At 40.1% G+C, this 21,200-nt stretch overlaps 2 protein-coding genes across 2 annotated transcripts in view; one reads left to right on the top strand and one right to left on the bottom strand.

Annotated features, from left to right (window-relative positions):
* Positions 1 to 16,651, top strand: part of LOC109033251 (uncharacterized protein in vnfD 5'region) — a 63,257-nt gene extending 46,606 nt beyond the window's left edge. The window contains exon 6 of the mRNA XM_072304794.1: positions 16,335 to 16,651. The gene's annotated coding sequence lies outside the window, so the exon portion shown is untranslated. The remainder of the gene's footprint in view (positions 1 to 16,334) is intronic.
* Positions 1 to 21,200, bottom strand: part of LOC109033252 (frequenin-1) — a 282,836-nt gene that overhangs the window by 94,556 nt on the left and 167,080 nt on the right. The window contains exons 4-7 of the mRNA XM_072304796.1: positions 16,139 to 16,163; positions 14,860 to 14,908; positions 6,781 to 6,870; positions 4,165 to 4,243 (exon numbers count right to left, since the gene is read on the bottom strand). Of these exons, the coding sequence (XP_072160897.1) occupies positions 4,165 to 4,243; positions 6,781 to 6,870; positions 14,860 to 14,908; positions 16,139 to 16,163 (243 nt within the window). The remainder of the gene's footprint in view (positions 1 to 4,164; positions 4,244 to 6,780; positions 6,871 to 14,859; positions 14,909 to 16,138; positions 16,164 to 21,200) is intronic.

The following is a 21,200-nucleotide window of genomic DNA, read 5'->3' as shown; positions in this document are numbered from 1 at the left end:
CTTAGTGAACTCATGGGTTTCGTCCACAATGAAGTTTCCAAGAAAGTTTTCCATCGCGACGGAACTCTAGCGCTGCAAGACTTGGCACAGTCACACTCACATGAAGATATTGACGAAATTCTAGACGAAATCCTAGACGAAGTGCACACGGAATTCGTGAACTCCGAGGAAACGTTCGAAGCGTTGGAGACTTTTACTTCTGACATGTTCAAACGCATTGAGGAAGCTGCAAGGAAACGGCTGTCACTGTACACGACCAAGGCTAAATCTAAGGCCAAATCTGAGGCTATTGCGTCCAGCTCCAGCCAGTCAAATTCTACTTTGGCTGTTGATTAAAATCAGTCACCCTCCTGCGCACAAGCTGCCTCTTCTTAAAACGGCCCTTTTCAGGGCCAACAAGCAGAGCGTAAAACTCACATTATTACTAGCGTGGTTCGGTTACAGGATAATTGGAATAGTTTTGTCGCCGTAACAGACAACTCGCTTTTCGATCATATTCTTAGTAATATTGATAATCACTCGAATTTTTTTGCATTGATCTACACCGGGTTACGTGTTATAACGCTTTCCAAAGATTCATCGCTCTACTTTTCAATTTTTGTACATAAATGGCCAAAAATGTGCTGTCTGTTACGCTGACTTTTTACCCCGTGAGTGCGTGACAGACAGCATATTTTCGGAAATTATAAAATATTAGTAATTGAGAAGTATAAGTAAAGCAATGAATCATTAGAAAGCGTTTAATACGTAACCTTTTGAAGATTAATGCGAAAAAATTCGAGTGATTGTCGTTCCTACGAAAAATACGACCGAAAAATGTGTCGTCTTCGTCTGTTATGGCGCGGCGACAAAATTATTCCAGTTATTGAGAATAAAAATAACCTCATTCTATTTCAATTACGTAAAAAGGGTATTTTTCATTTTCATGCTAGGTTAAGTATTGTAAGGCAAGACAGCCGTAAGTACTATCTTCTGCATGCTTTCGTAGTTGCGTTTTGGACACGCGACAAACACATTTTCAGGTCAGAAATTGGCAGAAGAGGGCGGAACTTTACTAGAAAGCACTGTTTTCTTTGGCTCTCTGGAGGCATATTGTCACTTACTGCTGTCTTGCCTGAACTTACGTAATTTTTGGCGCACCTGGGTACGGCCTTTTCATATGTCTTGTTTTGATACAACTAAGATGAATTTTTTGAGAAAACTTGATTTCAAAAATGTGACACTTACTGCTCTCTTCGCTATCACGGAAGTGAACTGCAAGAAAGACGCATAATGCCAGAAATAAGGTATTAAGGCACAACATCAAGTACGATATCTAAAGATGAGTTCACAGTGCCGTTTATCTGTTCCATTGAAGCTCATAGAGCGCGATGTAAATGTGTATTTTTTGATTAGGTAACTATTCGCACTCAACGGTATATTTGTTGTCTACGCGACTCAATTGAAGGCGAACTTTAAACGGACGATATTTCCCAACACTGCCGTGATAACGAAGTGAGCAGTAAGTGCAAAAATAAAGTTATGAGAAAACAGGCTCAGAGGCGTCTGGCAGGAAAATTTTGAAAGAAGCCTCCGTTCTTTGTCAAATTACCACTAATCGTCCAGAAGACTCCTAGAAATCGTTTGGATGATTAAAATTCGACTGATTTTATAATGCAAGATAGATGTGTGTTCTTCAAATTGATCCGATTCGCGCTCGACGGTATATTTGTTGCCTACGCAGAAAAGTGAAGGCGAACTTCAGATTACAGAAAGTTACGAAAAGGAAAACTATTTAATCTCCCCGACAAGTTTATTGCTTATAGGACGAAACTGAAGGCGAACCTCAAGTGGACGATATCCGTCATTAAATTTTCCGAATTGTCTAATAGCAAAGTTTTAGCAAAGCTATGGTGCGAGATTAATTTGCGTTTTTCGAATAGATCTTCGAACTCTCCGGTAAAATTGTTGTTAGTGCAGAGTTCCTTAATTAATTTTACTTTTTAACTTTACTTTTTCTTCACTTTTAGTTTTTTTTTCTTTTAACTTATCCTAACAACTGGCGCTATCTGCCGATAGAATCATGCGTTGTTCTAACGTTTCAAGATTACAGCTTATTTCCATCAAAACATAATTGGATTGCATTTTGCAAAAAGGAACCACTAGCATTGCAATGATGCCAAGATTGTGAAACTTCATCCTTTGCAATAAAATTGCGGAAATTGTGAAAAACTATGAAATTTAGATGGTAATTTTTGTCTTAAATTTACAGTTTTTAGCGAGTAAAATAGAAACTATTAATGGATAATCGGGTTGTTCCTCCAAGACAAAATAAGTTGCACAATCTTAGCAACATTGCAATGCTAGTGGTTCCTTTTTGCAAAATGCAATCCATTTATTGAAAATAAACATTTTAAATTTGGCATCGCCTCGTCAAGACCAGTGAAACCAATCGCGGTTATTAATCCGTGGATCCTTTCGTGTTTGACGTTTCGTCGCTCCTTTAATACAAAAGGCGTGTCTAAATTTCAGCTTGAGCCCCAGAAAGCACGGATTTATATGTACGACAAGGCTCACGTGGAAATCGAGTTACGCTGTTACGTCAATTTCCACAGCCCGTCACTGATGTCAAACCCTCGGAACGCAAATCGAGATGTTTTCCTCCCATTAAGTGGTGATGCCATCGTAAACAAGCGGAATTTTATTTCTTCAGCAGTAGGAATGATCAAAAATTAATTTCCGTCGGTGACTGGAGCCGATCACACGATTTTATGATGGCGATAGCCGCAGTCAGCATTATTCCATATTTTCGATTTGGTATTGTTCCCTGGGGGCGGTTAATGATCGATTTATCGACATTCCTCCATTTGAAGCTGGGGTAGAGAATCGATTGTTAGAATGCTCGTTGCGAACACCCTGTCTATCGATCCTTTCCCATAGGTTTAAATGGCAGATTAATCGATATATCGCAAAGCACGCCACGCTACTGCTGGGGTGAATTCACACAGAATTGGCAACATTTAAGAAACAAAAGGGGGGTGGTGGAGGATTAATTTTTCCACTGAATTTATTCGATCGGTTTTTATGTTCCGCAAAATCGAAGCCAATAAAATCCAAGAGCAGTCTTTTATTGCATGCTTTACTACCACGGGGTTGGATATATTCTTGAGCTAGGTCGTTGGAACATTCGTATTTTGTCTTAAGTAAGCAAAACACTTCAAGACTCTTATATTTATTGTTTTTGTTATTCACATATCCGTTCCCTTTTAGACGCGGAATATCCGCAAGTCTTCCTTTTCATTGTAGCATGCAACAGTTTCGAGCTTTAACTGTACGTACAGGATGATCCTGTGATTTTTGCATACTAACATATATTCTGCTTATTCATGTTAACATGATAATTGTAAAATAAATTGTGTTGCTCCAGAAAGAGATATTTGGTAAAGTTACATCTGGAACCATTTCACGTGAAAATGTGGGGATAAATGTTTGAAGCCTGTCGACCGATAGAAGAATTTATTTTTTTAGGATCGTAAGGGCATTATGATAGCCTTAAACTCGTAGACAAATCAAAACATAGCACAATTTTTTTTGTAATATTAAGACAGGAATGACTACACTTTGTCTATATAGATACTTTAACCGTTCGTAGGTATATTACTTATTTCCTTTATCGATCTAATCGTGCTTTAAGATCGTACGTGAGTTGCATCGCAAAACATTGAAGGCGCACTGGTTTCAATCGCACTACCCGTGTGTCCAGAATTACGCGTAGGCGCCTCCATGGCTTTGCGCCGTGTCGAATTACCGTACATCTCTGGATACCACTATTCGTGCCCTAAGCTTGCCCTTATTGCATAGGCAAAATATTGAAGGCGCTCTGAATTCCTCCACATACAAAACCTAATGCGACTGGTATGTGCCACGCGGCTGGCGCAGCGCCTTCCCATATTGGCATGGACTTCGTAATGCAACTATTCGTGCTCGACGACAGGCCGAATTGCATACACTAAATATTGAAGGCGCTTTGAATTCCCTCACACACAAAACCAAATGCGACTGTTATGTGCGACGCGGCTGGCGCAGCTCCTTGCCATATTGGTACGAACTTCGTGATGCAATTGTTCGTGCTCGACGGCTCAAAATGTGTATGACTCAAATAATTGAGATTATAGTGCGACTTACATTTGAGCTTTTCATCGAGATTCCCTCTTGACGTAACGGATAGTGCTCTGATAAATTCTTCAAATTCAATCGAACCATCCTGCAACACAATTCAAAAGCAATGTTTATATGTAATGTAATATACTAAATTTTTAAACAATATTCTGATGTGAGTCACATGTTCCTAACACCTTAATGGACGTATTTAAATCAAAATGATCAATGTCCATTCTAACATGAGCCCTGAGATCCATAGGGGTTCATGCAAGACAGGGTTCATTTCATGTCACAATGAATATAGTCCCTTTTGGTATAATAGAGAATTTGCAGGTGTCTGAAATTTTGTAAATTTCATCTTTAAAATGATACTGCCAGGAAACCTGAGTACGAGGATATCCTTGGTTGCTAAATTTGACAATTATTGGAGGAAATATAAAAAAATAACCTAATCTGCTAAAATACATCTGCTCAAATGCGGAAAATGCCGCCAGATGACGTCATGAGGCGGCACATTTTCTCACTTTTAAATCTATTTTTCTCCAATTTTCCATGTCAGAAAAAAATTATGAAAAATACTGCGAACTCAGCTCATTAAGCGCACCCTCAGATGGAGCAAAAAAAAAAAATTGCGTGCAAAGTCTCCATTACGTCCAAATGAGCAGCTTAAAGCAATAATACCACGTAACCCAATTTTCCCCGCTATTTTTTCCTGCACTGGTAAAAAAAAAAAACACATTGGATCTAGAGTCCAGACTCTTGAAGACATTGACAAGAAAAAATACTCTTGCTTCAATCAGATTTTTGCTTAAATCAAAAGGAAATCCGCTCAAATTAAGAGGCTCGGTTCTTGATTCAAGCTAAAATCCGATTGAATCAAGAGTATTCTTTCTTGTCGGTGTTTTTAAGAGTCCGGACTCCAGATCCAATGTGTTTTTTTTCCAGTGTAGCTTCTGGCCTCTTCACCGTGTTAAAACGTTGGGCAGCTTTCGCGGCACTTTCCAGGCCCCCTCCTCATACCGAGGATGAAAACTTGGCAAGGCTTTGATTTGATTTCCGGAAACATCCCTAGGCTAAGGATTCCCTCGAAATACGGGGTTTCGGCGCGCCCATATTTAATTCCGATTTTGAGAGCGAGCCAAAATACTGTTGTCATAATTTGATTCCGACTTTCCGAGTTCGAACATTAGATATCAACGTTATAGACGAAGAGCATCGCGCCCTAAGATGGAGAGGATTCCGGGGCTTTTTCGGAGAGAGCGCGTTTGTGTAATTTTACCCTAATTAAATTTTAGACGTTTCTTCGGAGTCGAATGGAACGCGGATCGTTTTAATCACTTAATCGCTCGGTTAAACTCGGAAAAAACAATCAGTCGAATTTACGGCGTGAAACTTTTACTTCGTTTCCATGTACGAGTTCGGTATGTGCCTTTACTTCCAGTCTCCGCCATTGACATAAAGATAGAGCACTCGTATTTCATTACACGGGGGAGAAGAGTGAAACGGAACCCGCCCTGGCGCACGGTGGATCGCGTCAATGGAGATGTTGCATGTGCGAGGAATTTGCGATTTGACTATTGATTCTTTTGTAAAAGTTTGCGAGAAACACGATGGTGCCACTGGTTTTCTCTGAAATCATCCTTCAAGCTCGCAAAAAGCTCTCAAAAAGAGGCCAAATTGAGGGGATATCCCACCCTACCCTGAGAGTCCACCTCTACATCAAAACAAACTCTCCCTGCAAAGGTAGGGAGCAAATACATTAGCAGGGTTGCCACTATATTTGGGGACTTCCTGAGGGACTCCAAAATTGAAAACACGGCAACCCTGCTAATGTATTTTCTCCCTATCTTTGCATGGAGAGTTTGTTCTGATGTAGAGATGGACTCTCGGGATAGCTTGGGATATCCCCTCCATTTTGGCCTCACTTTGAGAGCTTTTTTTGAGCTTGGGAGATGATTTCAGAGAAAACCAGTGGCACCATCAGGTTTCTCGCGAACTTTTACACAAGAATCAACAGTCAAATCGCAAATTCCTCACACATGCAACATCTTCATTGGAGAGGTCGGAAGTGCGAATTTTTTTAAATTTTTGTGTTTATTTCGTCACATTTGACGTTTCAACGGGTGCTCCAAGTAGAAAATTTTACGAGAAAACGAATGGAACCACTTTTGGAACCTCAAAGTTTTGTATGAACGGAGTTTTAAGCGTGTAAAGTTTCCAAATTGTGTCCGATCTCACCTATTGACTCGATCCGCTGTGCGCCCTGGCGCTCTGTGCTTGTGTAAGTGTGTAAATAAGCGCGAGAATCGATTGCGGCGAACGGAAATTTGATTCGAACTTGTCCTCTTGATTTTTGCACATCTAATGTTCTAACTCGTTTGAAATGCCTGAAAGGAGCAAATCAACAACGTTGGGAGGGTGATTTTTTATAATAAACCTATACTTTGGCTCAGTAAATATAATACCCTCGGTAATGAGTAAAATAATCGATTCTTGATGAGGCCGCTTGCCTCACCTGAAATCGATAGTTTCAATGGATTTAAACAGAGGAAAAAACGGCGTTGCCAACTTGCAAAATCGTGAATGTATGTATACTGGTGATGTAAATCTGAGGCAAGAATAAGAATAAAAGGTACTCACGTTATTTTCATCGAATACTCTGAACACTAGGGATGCGAATTTTGTGGGGTCACCTTGAGGGAAAAATTGACGATAAATTTTGATGAAGCCCTGAAACAAACGAGAGTAAACAATTAAGTACCGTCATTGTAGGACGTTCAGAGATTCTACCTAGATCCGGATTCATGTTACTGGGTAGAGAGATTTTTAACTCGGATTTCACATCCGAAATACAAGGTGAAAATCTCTCTACTCGCGGTTACAGTGAGACCCGGAATTCGTCAAAACTAGTATTCACAAACCTTTTTTCTTGGGGTTAGTTTTAACCGCTTCAAACTACAATGGAAAAAAAAAACACATTGGATCTAGAGTCCAGACTCTTGAAAACATTGACAAGAAAAAGGACTCTTGATTCAATCAGATTTAAGCTTAAATCAAAAGGAAATCCGCTCAAATTAAGAGGCTTGGTTCTTGATTAAAGCTTAAATCTGATTGAATCAAGAGTACTTTTTCTTGTCGATGTTTTTAAGAGTCTGGACTCTAGATCCAATGCGTTTTTTTTTTCAGTGTAGAAATAACTGGAACCCTTGCCGCTGGAACTAGTTTTGAATGCAATTGATCAGTTAGAACTAGAACTGTCTGGGGAAAAGTAGATATAATCAGCGTGCGGTGAATCTAGTTTTGATGTGTTTATGGATAATTGATCTAGAGACCTTAGCGCAGAGTAGATACATCAGATAGGTAAAGAATTGATATGACTATTTCGATTTCAAAGTAGGTAAAATTGCATGTTCACAAAAATGAAGGTGAACTTGACTTCTTTTTGGCAGGCTCTCAGACTTTAACGCATGAGAAGAAAAGGTGGATGGGGCAAAACGCGTGATACGACTATTAGACCTTAGCGCAGAGTAGATATATCAGATAGGTAACGACTATTTCGACTTCAAAGTAGGTAAAATTGCATGTTCACAAAAATGAAGGCGAACTCGACTTCTTTTTGGCAGGCTCTGAGACTTTAACGCATGAGAAGAAAAGGTGGATGGGGCAAAGCGCGTGATACGACTATTCGACTTCAAAAGTAAAATTGCATGTTCACAAAAATGAAGGAGAACTCGACCTCTTTTTCGCAAACTCTGAGACTTTAACGCATGAGAAGCAAAGGTGGATGGGGCAAAACGTGTACAACTATTTCGAATTCCAAACAGGCGGAGTTGCATATCCATTATTAGGTAATTATTGTCTTAAATTTACAGTCTTTAGGGTGTAAAACAGAAACTGTCTATGGATGATCAGGTTTTTCTTTTAAGACAAAAGAAGTTGCACAAGCTTAGTAACATTGCAACGCTCTTGGTTCCTTTTTGCAATCCATTTTTCTCCTCTTCTCCCTATCCTTTTCATTCTCCTCCCCTCTTTCCTCCTTCCTCTTCTCCATCCTCTTCCTCCCTCCTTCTACCCGCTCATCCTTTCTTCTTTTCTTCTCCCAATTTTCTCTTGTCCTCCTCCCTCCGAACTCGAGGCTACACTGAAACAAAAATCTCGGTGTATTTACTAAGAAAAGGGTAAAATTACCAAGAATGCAGGGTTCTATTTGATCCCAGTTTTTTCTTGGTAAAATTACCATTTATGGAATTGGTAATTTTACCGAGAAATCTCGGTAAAATTATTGAACTTTCTCGGTAATTTTACTAGACCTTGGTAAAAGCGCCAATATTTTTTATCGACTGCGGTAGAATTACCGAGATAAAACGGCAAAGTTACTGGTAATTGATTACCAATAAAAGTGGTATTCTTACCTGAAAAAAGCAGTAACAATACCGGTTTTTACGTAAGCTTACCAGTCTGTCTTGGTAAAATTACCAATAATTGGTAAAAAAAGTGAGATGGTAAAGGTGCCAACGGACCTTGGTAAAAACGCCGAGAATTTGTGTTCAGTGTACCTATCCTTTTCATTCTCCTCCCCTCTTTCCTCTCTCCTCTTCTCCGTTCTCTTCCTCCCTCCTTCTACCGGTTCATCCTTCCTTTCTTTTTTTCTTCTTCCAATTTTCACTTGTCCTCCTCCCTCAGAACTCGAGGCTACCCTGTCCGCGAGGAGGTGTGAATAGTTGTAATGGTTTCATTAAGTCAAGCTTAAATTCAGAATTACTGAAGCTCGGGAGCGAAAAGAGCACTTAGCCGCGGCCGCGATTGTTAAGGTTAATATTACGAGCCACCGAAGCAACAGCTCTTGATTTACCGGTCTCGCCGGAGCGGAGCTCCGAGTGGAGATATTAAAATAAGTCGCCGTGGATGAGGATGAGACGAGGATGGAGAGGAAGCGGCGGAGAAAGGTCCAGGGGGGTCATTAATTTCAGCCCAACTACTCGCTTGGAAAAGGGTAGTCTCCAGCGTTGAAAGTTGAAAGGGAAGAAATGGATTGCGTCGAGAAAAGAGGTGATATCAACATTAGGAGTATATTGAATTAAGATGTACGGCGTGCAATAGTTTAGAATGGACCACTAGACAAGGTTAGAGTCCCTTTCTACTGAGAGTCAAGACAACACCCCCCATGGAGTCACAAACGGGAATAAAGATTACAGAAATTGAACATTTTTCGTCATCTTTTCAGCTCATTCTCAAACTCCTTTCTCCGTTCCTTCTCTCATTTTGCTCTCATTCCGTTTGTTCCTTGCCGGACCCATAATTCCCTGGTCCATTCCAGATTATAATCTTTGAAATCGACAAAAATGTAATCTTTATTCCCGTTTGTGACACTGTGAAGGCCTAAAATACGGGAACCAATCAGAAATGGATTCACATTGTCTTGACTCTCAGTATGAAGGGACTCTAGACAAGGTACGAATTTCAGCATTCTGATACATTTTTCTTCATCAAAATTTCACGTAAAACACGATGCGCACAACGAAAATTACCGAAATCAACTCCTTCCGAAGATATTTAATGATTCTTGGTGCGTGAATTCAAACCTAGCGCCCATTAAAACTCAATGCTGTACGTGATTCACATCGCGCGCTAAACGTTATCATGACACGCTCTGCGATATAAAAATCTGGCAACCTCAAGCTTGAAGCTTTGGCTCAGTTATAGCAAATTACTTATATTTTGGAAAACTCATGGTGGGAAATGAACATTGCTCGATTGAGAAGCTAGCTGAAACCGTTGCAGTGCGCGATTTGACTCACTGGCTTGAGTTTCTTGTGAGCGGGCAGTGCAAATTCCTCGTAACCAATGTGAAATAAAATTGTTAATATCTCCGTTAGGAGTTCGTTTCAGTAAATTTCGTGGCCGTTTCTACGTGAAATTCTAGTTAAGAAACATGTATCAGAATGCTTAAATTCGTACCTTGTCTAGTGGTCCATGACGGCGTAAGTCCGCAATCACATATCTCGTTTGCGGTGTCTGAAAATCTCCGCCTCTATGTTATTTTTTTTAAAGGAGGACGAATTGACATCATTCCTTGAAGTTTATGCAGAATTTTCTCGCCCAGAGAAAAAAAATCACGGCAATTTTAGAGAATTGCCGTTCAGTAGTTTTCCGTTCAAAAAATAAAGTGGGTACGACAGGAAGTATGCGACGTCGCAAACCGAGTTATGTGATTGCCGACTTACACCGTCGACATATATTATGTCAGATAGGTGGTAGTAGTGGTGACGCATATAAAATTGGAAGATTGAAAGAGGCCAAAATGACAGGAAAGAGATGAAGAAAAAGAAGAGAAACAAAGACGAGAAGAAGAAAAAGGTGATAAGGAGTGTCTGATTTCCGCTTCATAATGAATAAAAACAATTACAATAATTTCTAGAAATCGATTTCTCGACATTCTCAAATCATATCAGACCAATTCTACAAATGAAAACGCGTAAAATGATTTAAAATTGCGATGTTCCCAAGCGGTCTCCCATTCAAGCGCTACGATCAATGTAGCTTAACTTTGGTGATCGGGCGAACAACTCTGCACTGGATGTCAACTTTCGTCCGCGCGGTAATGACAACATCCTTCGTTCAGCAGCGCGCGATCGCCGTAGCCAATCACAAACGGCAGCAGAATCACCGCGGCGCGCGAGATTCGAACATCTTCACAACAGAACCCGCGCAATGCAAATACGGCGGCAGCATTCCCGACAAATTACACTTGCCCCGCCAACCGACCAATCACAGGCAAGTTGTTTCCCACATTCAGACACACCTCTTCCAGATTATTAAATGATTTTTTGCAGTCACCTCAAATATTTCTTTTCTCATTTTCTCAATCTAACTTTCCAAGTCCAGGCAATTCGTGGGGGTGTTGGTGGAGGGGGGGGGGGGGTTGACTACGGCTCTTCGTCTTCATTTGTCTCTCATTATAAAACCTTCTTTTATATCTTTTCCGTCATTCCTACAATTGGTCCCTCGATACAACTCACTCTCATCATTTCGGTCGTGTATTTTTTCACCATTTTTGAGCCGTCACGTTTCAGGGAGGTACAACGTGAGGTGGAAGAAAAATGAGCAACGAAACAGGAGGAGAATAGTAAGGAGAAGAGACAGGAGAAGGAAAATTGGAAAAAAAGAAGGAGAAATTATGAGAAATCGAAGAGGATTGAAGGAAGAAGGAGAAAAGTAGAAATGAGAAAGAAAGAAGGACTGTATGGAGGGGACAAACGAGAGAGGAAATGAGAAAAAAATAGAGGAAGAAAATAAAGGAGATGAATTTGTCTTTGATTCCTTTCTCCTCTTCGGATTTTTCCATTAAAAAGAAGATAAAAGATAATACTTTCTTTCCTCTTCTTCTCCCTTCATTTTTCATCCTTCATTTTTCTACACTATATTCCCCTCTTCTTCATTTCTTCCTCCTTCATTCTCCTTCAAATTCTCCTTATCGCCCCCTCCTCCTTTTATTCTTCGTTATCCCCCTCATCCTTTATTCTCCTTCAAGTTCTCATTGCGGCCCCCCTCTTCCTCTGCTTCATCTCCTTTCCTCGCTCTTCTTATCTATTTCTTCCTCACGGTTATCGGACATTTCGTCAACGATTTTTTGTCCGCGCACCTGTTTTTTCCAGTAATCTACGTCCACGCGTTTTTTCGGCACGGGAGTTTTGGTCCACGTGCCAGTTGAGACCAAAAGCTCATTGGCCCACACGTAAATACAAACGACAATTGCTCACGACGTTTTTGGATGAAAATGTACAATGTCTTGGGAGAATGAGAGTTTGCTTCTTTTTTTGTTTTGTCCGTTTGGTTCAACGGAGAATATTATATAGTTAAAATAAAAAATGGTAAAAATGGGGGAGCGTCAATTCCACGAGACAAAATTCACTAAAACTCTACACTTCTTTGGTGTAACAGGACTTAATTATCTTTCAAGAAATTCCCACCTTGTTATACCTGAACCGGAAAAACCTCTATATTTGCCTCAGCTAAAGGCTCTTAGATTTTTTCTGTGTACGATAAGTATCTTGATTCATTTTGCGTTGTTGCATCACCTTTGTTGTGAAATAGTTGCTTCAGGCGCCGCCGCACTGCTGGCAGGTTGCCAGCGCGTGACGCGCATTGTCGCCTACAAACCTAAGTGGATACTTCAAGCATTGTGCAATGCGTGAAGTATTCACTTAGGTTTGTAGGCGCCAGTGAGCCTCTCGCGCTGGCAGCACGCCGCTCCGCTCTGCTAGGCTTGAATATTTATACTCGCATAGTCAGCGTTTTTTAACTCATGATTTTCAAATGTTTGCATACTCTGCATTGAATATTCTCATTTAAATTGATGGGGGAAAAATATGTATCAATTTATCAAAGGAGAATAATAATATAATGTGTATTTTTTAAATATTGGTGGTTCCGTGTCAACTTTGATGATTTCGAAAGCACTTTAATTTTTTCTTTTACATTTTGTGCTTTTATTGCGCTTTTATCGCGCAACGAAACGCTCAAAATTTGACGTATTTGACTCTGAAAGATCGATGTACAAATGGGTCAAAACTAAAGATTGCGTGCCTCTTGGTTTTTTCCCTCTTTTATTCATTTTTGCTGTTTCTGTCGGCACAACTGCGGCTCATTGAGATTACTGTCACTTGGAAAAGGTTTTACAAATATTTTTCACGTTTTAAAAATATAAATGTTTTCAAAATGAAGTAATAATTTCGTAAAGAAAAAATTAAAAAAATAAAAAGTACTTAAACATATATAAGGTATATCGTGCATCGAATATTTTAAGGATAGAAATAAAACCAAATATTCACCAATGAGAATTTAAAAAGATGATTCAAAAGGAGAAAGTAATAACATTTCATTTTGAAAATGAGCAACCATAACAACACCTCCTCTCTCAATTTCTCATTTCCATATTGTCAATATAAATTTACGTACAGACTAAAATGTAACGCTTGGACCTAGTCACTGTTGCTTATTTTTCGTGTGGGCGTAAACTACTGGACAAAAGAGGTGCGCGGACAAAAAATCGTTGACAAAATGTCCTGAAACCTTCCTCACTCTCTTCTCTTTACATACTTCTCCTTATTTTTTCTCTTCTTCTTATAATTCTTCTCACAGCTTCCTCTACTTTCTCCTCCTCTCATCTACTCCTCCCTTCTTTTATCTATAAAACAAAAATGATATTCGCCCAGATGCATGAAATAAGTACAAATTAATTCACTCACATATCGATGCATTGCGGCTAACATAACCTTTTATCGGGGTATTATTCATAAGAACAAATATTAACAAAGCATTAACTTTCCTGACTTATTCTGGTGTATGTGTCGAAGGCAATTAGTCAAATTAGGCATTTTATCAAATGCCTAGGCCGGTAGTCAAATTTTGACAGTTTACGGAATTCTGTAACTTTAAGGCGAGGAGTTCACAAATTTTCAGTATTTTAGGAAGAATAACTCTTTTAATCCGTGAACTCTCCTCGTTCCTTCCTTTTTACACGGCTTTAGTAAATTTAAATGTTAAAATTTTAAAAATGTCATGTTTCATGACGTGCTGAAAACGTCATAAAAAATGTGCATTCACGATCTTAAAATCGTTTAAAATACTACTGTATGCTGCATATTTTTACAGAGAATTCTTCCTCATAGGAGCAACGAATTACTTTGTCTAAAATTAGGGTAAACATTCAAAATTTTAATCTAAGAAAGAATATTTGACTATATGCCTAGGCAGTTGATAAAATGCCTGATTTGACTATTTGCCTTCGACATACAGATTTTAAAAAAGATGTAACATTTTGGAAGCCGAGGAAAAAAGTGGGTACCTTGTACACCCTGACACGTTCCGCACTTAGATTTCGCAACTCCATCCCTGGAGTTGTTTGCAGCGTCGCCGCTGGTGTTACTAACAGCTACTTAACGTTGTTTTTCAAAGCTATAATCATAGCACGTGCACGTATTACTTACCCTCCTCTCAGACCGCGACTCGGATATCGTCGGGTCGATTATCAGTCAAGTGGTGCTTTTCCGGCGGTATCTTCAAAAATGCAGGCGTTAGCGCACCGTCTCAAGCTCATAGACCAAGGAGCTACTACCACTTCCACATTTCGGGCAGTATCCGTTGAAATGAAGGCGGTGAGGCAACTTCCCGCCTCAACGCCCCGACAGGTACTTAATCCTCTCTGTCGGAATGGAGGCGCCTCAAGACCGTCCATAAACTGGATAGCACTCAACAAACCAGTCATTGAGAGCTTTGAAATGATATTTATGTGCAATGGTTAAGAACTCCGAGCATACGTCAAGTAGAGGTGTGCGAAATTGGAGGAAAGAGACTAATCAAGGGAGGAAGGAGGATACGAGGAAGAAAATGATGAAGAAGATGAGGAAGGAGAGAGGCAGACAGGAGAAGAAGTAGAAAGAGAAAGAGATGATGGAGGGCGAAGAGAAGAAGGCGATGTTGAAGGAGCAGATAAAAGAATAGAGTTATCGGAGTAGGTGTTCGATTGTAGCCTGCTTGCGTCTTACAGCTCGCAAACCCACCATTTATTTTTTACTCTAGTTCCTTATTTTTAAGGCTACCTTTGAAAATGCATTTGCCCCCTTTCTTTCTCTTCCCATGACAGCCGGTCAGGCTAAAAAGCGGGCGAAACATAAAGATCAAAATCTTATAATTAATGAGTTTCGGACTAAAACTAACCTCTTCTGTTAGAAGGCCATTTGGGCAGTCTTTTAGAAATCCTTTGTGCCTGCAACAAAGAAAAATTGAAAGTCTGTTAGAATAAGAAGCAAGAAATGACACAAAAAATCTGACCCGAGGGAAATGTACGTAACCAGGTGGTAAAATAGTGCTGGGCCCATATTTGACGGAGAAAGTAACGCCAAAAAATTTCAATGAGCGTCAACATTTTTGAGCTCCAATGAGTATCGGTGTAAGACGAAGGGGGTAGACGGTAGAGTGTTGACCTTAGGCAGATACACTGGAATGCAAAGGGGAGGGGGGTCAGGGGGTGGACTCTAATTGAATTTTTTGGAATTTTTTAGCATTTTTTGGGTATGCCCCCCCCCCCCACAAATTGTGTGGGCCCAGCACTATTTTACCACCTTGTTAGAATAAGAAGTAGGTATGCGGAGGGGTAATTAAATACACGAGAGTTGAAATAGTTTTCGCTAATAACCGTCGAAGCAAGATAAATTGCATACTTAGAGAGGAGGAATGTAAGTTCTGAGCAGTTTGTCTCTAACTTAAAGTTCCTTACTTTGGTCAAAGTTGGTGGTGTCAACTTCATCTGACGACTATCAGCTGCATTTTCTATAGCTCCGGTGTCTTGTAAGAAAAGCAAACTCCTCTAAACTGCGGCGGTGGGCGGAGAGACTTAGCTCCCATCAAATGAACGTATTTCTGTCAAACGGAACTATGTGCATTATGACGTGAACCCTGCCATGCATGTAATCTTACGGGTCTCAGGGCTCATGTCTTGATGCACATAATTCCGTCCGGGAGAAATAGTCCAAATTATCTTTCAAAATTAAATTTATTAGTGGTGTCGTTGATGTTGACACTTGACGCTTGCAGTGGCTGAAAGTACTGAACAACCTCCACCTTGTAATTCGTAGGATATTCAGCGGCAAGCTCAAAAATACTGAAAGTTCGCATGCAGGTTTTGAAGTCGAAAGTGAATTTCACACTTCCTCTATTCCATCATTGTGCTTTTTAAACTATCTTAAACTAGAAGTAACTCCTTTTTTTCGCCCTTGAAAAATTTTGCAACGAACCCATTCGAAATAATTACTTTTGTCTCGTGGAGAGACAGTTCACTTTTAAGATAATTTTTACAACTTTGGAAATTTAATAAACGATGTTTTATGTTTTTGTAAAAAAAGAGAAGAAAAAAACATATATGGAAAGAAGTTTAAAAAAGACAAACAAGTGTAACCTGATGAATTTTAAATAGGTTAATGTTACATCTATAACTTACCATTGTCGGATTTCTTTCTCTGAGACTGCATATCCAGAGCGGCATGAGAAAAAGAGACTCATTAAAATAGGGCACATACAGTGAACAATGCGTAGAATAAAGTTATTAAAGGTGTGCGTTTCAGCTAAAACCCATCCAAAGTATTTTTTCAGATCAAGCATAGAAACATTAACAGTAATAAAAATATATGTTGTAGTGCTTTGCAGTGCAGTGCGTCAAGCTTAGTAGCGCCCGGATGCAGTAACTAGCCGTACTTGAGGGACATCCATGTTGCATGTAATGCAAATGCAGGAGCACGTCATTCTCATTTACAACCTCCAGCAACGTGTAAAATGACTCTTTGAACCTTAAATACATGTATTCTCGATCAGATATACGGTGGCGAACTTCACCTCCTCCGAGGTAAGTAAAGTTCAAAAGAATGCAAAGTGCACATTATCACCCTATTAACTTGTTCCGCTGTGTTCGACGTTTATTCATGAGGGCGGCTCTTAATCATGCATATATTAATATAATTTCATTAGACGTTTTAACATTTTCCTGAATTTTGTTTTGCAGATTTTATAGATAAACGATCCTGCCATTGTAAAATATTGTAAAACTGTGATCTTTGAAATCAGGACTCTTCAAACATAAAAACATCAATTCTTATGACATTTCAATCATTTTCTGATTTTTTGTCATAATTTCCCGCTCCCAGACCGCAAACATTGATGAACTCTCCGGCATTTTTAACTGATGCTCTGACTAATTTTTCCTCTATTCGCAGGAAAAAATAAGAGTTAAGAGAGAAATCGCATTATTATATTCTTGTAAAAAATTAATTAGTTTGGGAGTTCATGAAATTCCTTGCTTTCCACAGTTCCACGCGAGCCGGAAAAGGCTTCCACAAAAAGTAATGACATTTTTTTTTTTATTTCGTCGGGCATTTCGGTCGATCAGTAGGAGGACAATTTTAAAATGGTAGTGAAAAAGCTTCATCAACGCTTAATCTACCATTTCCATGCCAGACGTTGCAAAAAAATTATCCGAGGGCTCAGGGCTCTCCTCAATTTTCGGGATTATTTTATTATCAACCCCTGAAGTACCCTGCTAAAAATTTTCCATGGAATGCCATTTTGTTTACCACGGAAAATTTCTCCGCGTAAAATTGGTCACGAAAAATTTTTCCATGGAAAATTTCACCACGGAAAGCACCACGGAGAGCACCACGGGAATTGTCACCATGGTAAATTTCACCACGGAAAATTTCCACCGTGGAACCTTCCGCAGCACTCATAGTGTCTCACGCAGGTTTTCACCATCAATTTACCATAGCGTTGTTTCTCTAAGTCATCATAAAACTGCATAGTTTGAGTGAATTTTGCAACCTGGGGTTCGGTTATGTTCCCTCGTCTGAGGGAGGACGGATTAGGCCCTTAAAAATTATTTTTTATTACATGTTCTGCCGTCATAAGGTGTTTCTCTCCATTTTTCATGGCCCTCACGTCCCGTTTAGAGCGAGCTATATTTTCCATCGTAGAATATATATTTGCCTCGAATTCAAATGGTTATCGATCGGCATAAATATTCAAATGTCGGGAGTGCTCGCCGGTTCTTTTATGACACCGAACGCCGCTTTCCGAAAGGTTCGGGACGGAATTTACTGCGTTTTTCGGTGCCGCGTTGCACTCCCCAATTTACAGAACCTAATTCCCCCGAACGTAAAATGTTGAAATGTCATTTCCTCCAGTTTAATCTTAAGCGGGATGTGCATCCGGGGAAGAATCCACCCGGCTCATGAATTTCAAAGCGAGACGGCTGCCTGGCAGCTCGCCGTTGTTGTGAGCTTACGGAATCCCCAACTTTCGATCCGAACGAGAAGCCGTATTGTGTTCGTCTTGGTGAATTTCTGAAATGAGTAATAACCGAAAGCGAAGCGTGGATTGCGAACATAGGTAGAACATATATTTAAGGTGATTCGATGGACACCATATTTTGTGTCAGAACGGCATGCGATACCTATATCGCATCAATTGGTTCCATTTTTTCAGCTACTCGTCATTTTTCTCCAATTTTGAGATCGCAATTCTGTTGAAAGGAGACTAAAGCACTCACTTACCAATTTTAATAAAGAAATTCAACGTAATAAAGGCGTGGTTTTTTTTAGAGAGAAAACATCGCATTCGATTCTGATATCGAAACTGCACTCGAATGCGATATTTTCTCTCTGAAAAAACCACGCCTTAATCACGTTGAATTTTTTGTTAAAATTGGTAAGTGAGTGCTTTAGTCTCCTGGCAACAGAATTGCGATCTCAAAATTCGAGAAAAATGACGAGTAGCTGTAAAAATAGAAACAATTAATGCGATATATCGCATGCCGTTCTGACACAAAATATGGCGTCCATCGAATCACCTTAAGTCCACTCCCAAAATGTCCATATTTTTGTATACAGGGTTATTCAAAAGTCACGCACCACATGAGGAGGATGGTCATTTGAAATTTGTAGTTGCCCCCCGCCCCCTCCCCCTGAGGGGATCAAAAACTGGAAAGTACCTAAAAAAGTTTTCCCCTTGATATGAGGAAAAACGTCACAAACCGCAAGTCGATATCTTCATTAGAACTAAAGTTATGACCGGTGGTGCGTGACTTTAAATAACCCTGTAGATCTCTGAAGATCCTCCGGGCCAATTTTTTTTGCTATTGGCAACTGCGTACCTACACTAGAAGAAGATAGAAGAACGCCGTATGAGCCCTCAGACGTTGCCAAGTTTCCTTCGAATAAAACCGAATTTACTGGGAAAATTGGGAATATTTTTTCCCAAAAATTTCGGACAATTTTGTACGCAATTTAATCTAAAATATCTGGAAATTTCAAGGTAAAGTATGCATGAATGCTGTCAAAAACACATGCTTTATCGATGGAAATTTGGCAACTCTCAAATGTTCATACGGCGTTCTTCCTTAGCACGGCAGTACACTGTTCAAAATAGTAATCAGTGGCGAGGCGTGAATAATCCGATTATCAATATTTTCCTATTTGAACTATGGGACAGAATCGATTATTAAGGTGTTCTTTGCGAACACCCTATATCGATCCTTTTCCATACGTTTAAATGGGAGATCAATCGATACATCACAAAGGACGCCATGTCACTGAATCGCGCAAAACATAGTGCGGTCGGTGCAAGACGCATACAAGCGCCTTCAAGACTTTGGGAATACTTAACGCATTGCGCGTACACCACACTCCACGTCGCTCCGCGCTCAACGCACATTAGCGCCTACAAGACCGCCGGAATACTTCACGCATTGCGTGTACGCTAGATCGCACAGAACGCTACGCCACTGTTTGAAACTTTCTACACACGCGCGACCCGCAGTTTCGGCTGGGGAGGTGGAGAATGGAGATCTCCAGCACCCGGAATTTTCGGTCTCTGAACCCGGGACGAACGGTATGCCCATATAGCCCGCAACTTTTTCCTCAGTGCAGCTCCCGGTTTGAAGAGGATAGAGAGGAGCCTTTCTAAAGGTACTGTCAATCGGGTTCGAGTGGCCTCGATGCTCGAAACCGAGGAGTCGAAAAATAAAATCCGGTCACTGGTGAGGGTGTATGTGCGTGTTTGTGTGTGTGTACACGGAGGCGATAAAACAGAGCGACGGTCGAAAGAGGGTGGGGGGGGGGGGTTGAGCGGAGGGCAATACAATGGCTCGTGTCGCAGTCCGGAGCCCCGGAGCAGGAGCCTGCGCCCCGTTCATTTTTCAAAAGTTGCGTCATTAAAGGGTTAAGCTTGTTTAAGGGCGCTAAACTGCGGCGCGACGGTGCGCGAATAACGGGCGACGGCGCGCAGCGCGTCGCACAATGGAACGGGGCGATTGGCGAGGTTGGCGTGATGAGGAGCCTTTAAAAGCTTTATATATATTCTCATCAATACGAAAAATAGATGTGTAAAAGTTTATTTATTTTTTTTTAACACACGTACAGAGAGAGCCGCATAATAGAGACTGTAGCACTTCTCAAAGTATACAGTTTATTACTATAAGAATTATTAATGACGAAATTTTAACTTAAATTTTAAAATTTAACATAAGCAGTAATCTAAATTGCAAAAATGTCATTCATCTGCATGCTAATGCCAGAAATTCGGGACAAGCCACATCAGTTATTGTCAAATTTAACGGGGCAATTTTAATTTTTGATAAAAGAGGAAGAGTTTGCTTCGTGCTATGTAGAATATTCACTGACACTTACAAAAGAAAATCAACAAACGTACTCTTGTAAAAAATTAAAATGCTCACTTGAATTTAACATTAGCTGATGTCGCATGGTTACTTTCTGCTTATCACGGTCCAAGAGTTGTTCAATTGAATTCTTAGTAAAATTTCCTCGAAGGAACATCCCTTGCGTCCTTGTGGTGTAAATTGTGACGAAATAAACATATCGTCGCTGTATTTGCATTGCGCGGGCTCTGTTGTGCAGATGTTTGAATCTCGTGCGCCGCAGTGATGGTGCTGCCGCTCGTGATTGGCTACGGCGATTGCGCGCTGCTGAACGAAGGATCTCATTACCGCGCGGACGAAAGTTGACATCCAGTGCAGAGTTGTTCGCCCGATCACCAAGGTTAAGCTACATTGATCGTAACGTTTGAATGGGAGACCGCTTGGGAGCATCGCAATTTTTAATCATTTTACGCGTTTTTATTTCGTGAGTTGGTCTTGATTTGAGAATGTCGAGAGACTGATTTCTAGAAATTATTGTAATTGTTTTTATTTAATATGAAGCGGAAATCAGACACTCCCTTTTTACTTTTTCTTCCTCTTCTCGTCTTTGTTTCTCTTCTTTTTCTTCATATCTTTCCATTCATTTTCGCCTCTTTCAATCTTCCGATTTCTTAGCGTTACCACTGCTACCACCTATCCTGCCGTGCTGAAATAGAACACCGTGTGAGCCTTCAGACGTTGCCGGATTTCCTCCGATAAAAACCGAATATACCGGGAAAATTGTAAATATTTCTTTGTAAATTTTTCAGACAATTTCGTACGCACTTTAATGAATAATATCATTTTTATACATGTTAGA

The sequence above is a fragment of the Bemisia tabaci genome, chromosome 10 (assembly GCF_918797505.1).
Source record: "Bemisia tabaci chromosome 10, PGI_BMITA_v3".
Classification (NCBI taxonomy): Eukaryota; Metazoa; Arthropoda; class Insecta; order Hemiptera; family Aleyrodidae; genus Bemisia; species Bemisia tabaci.
This window is presented reverse-complemented; position numbering and strand designations above follow the sequence as displayed.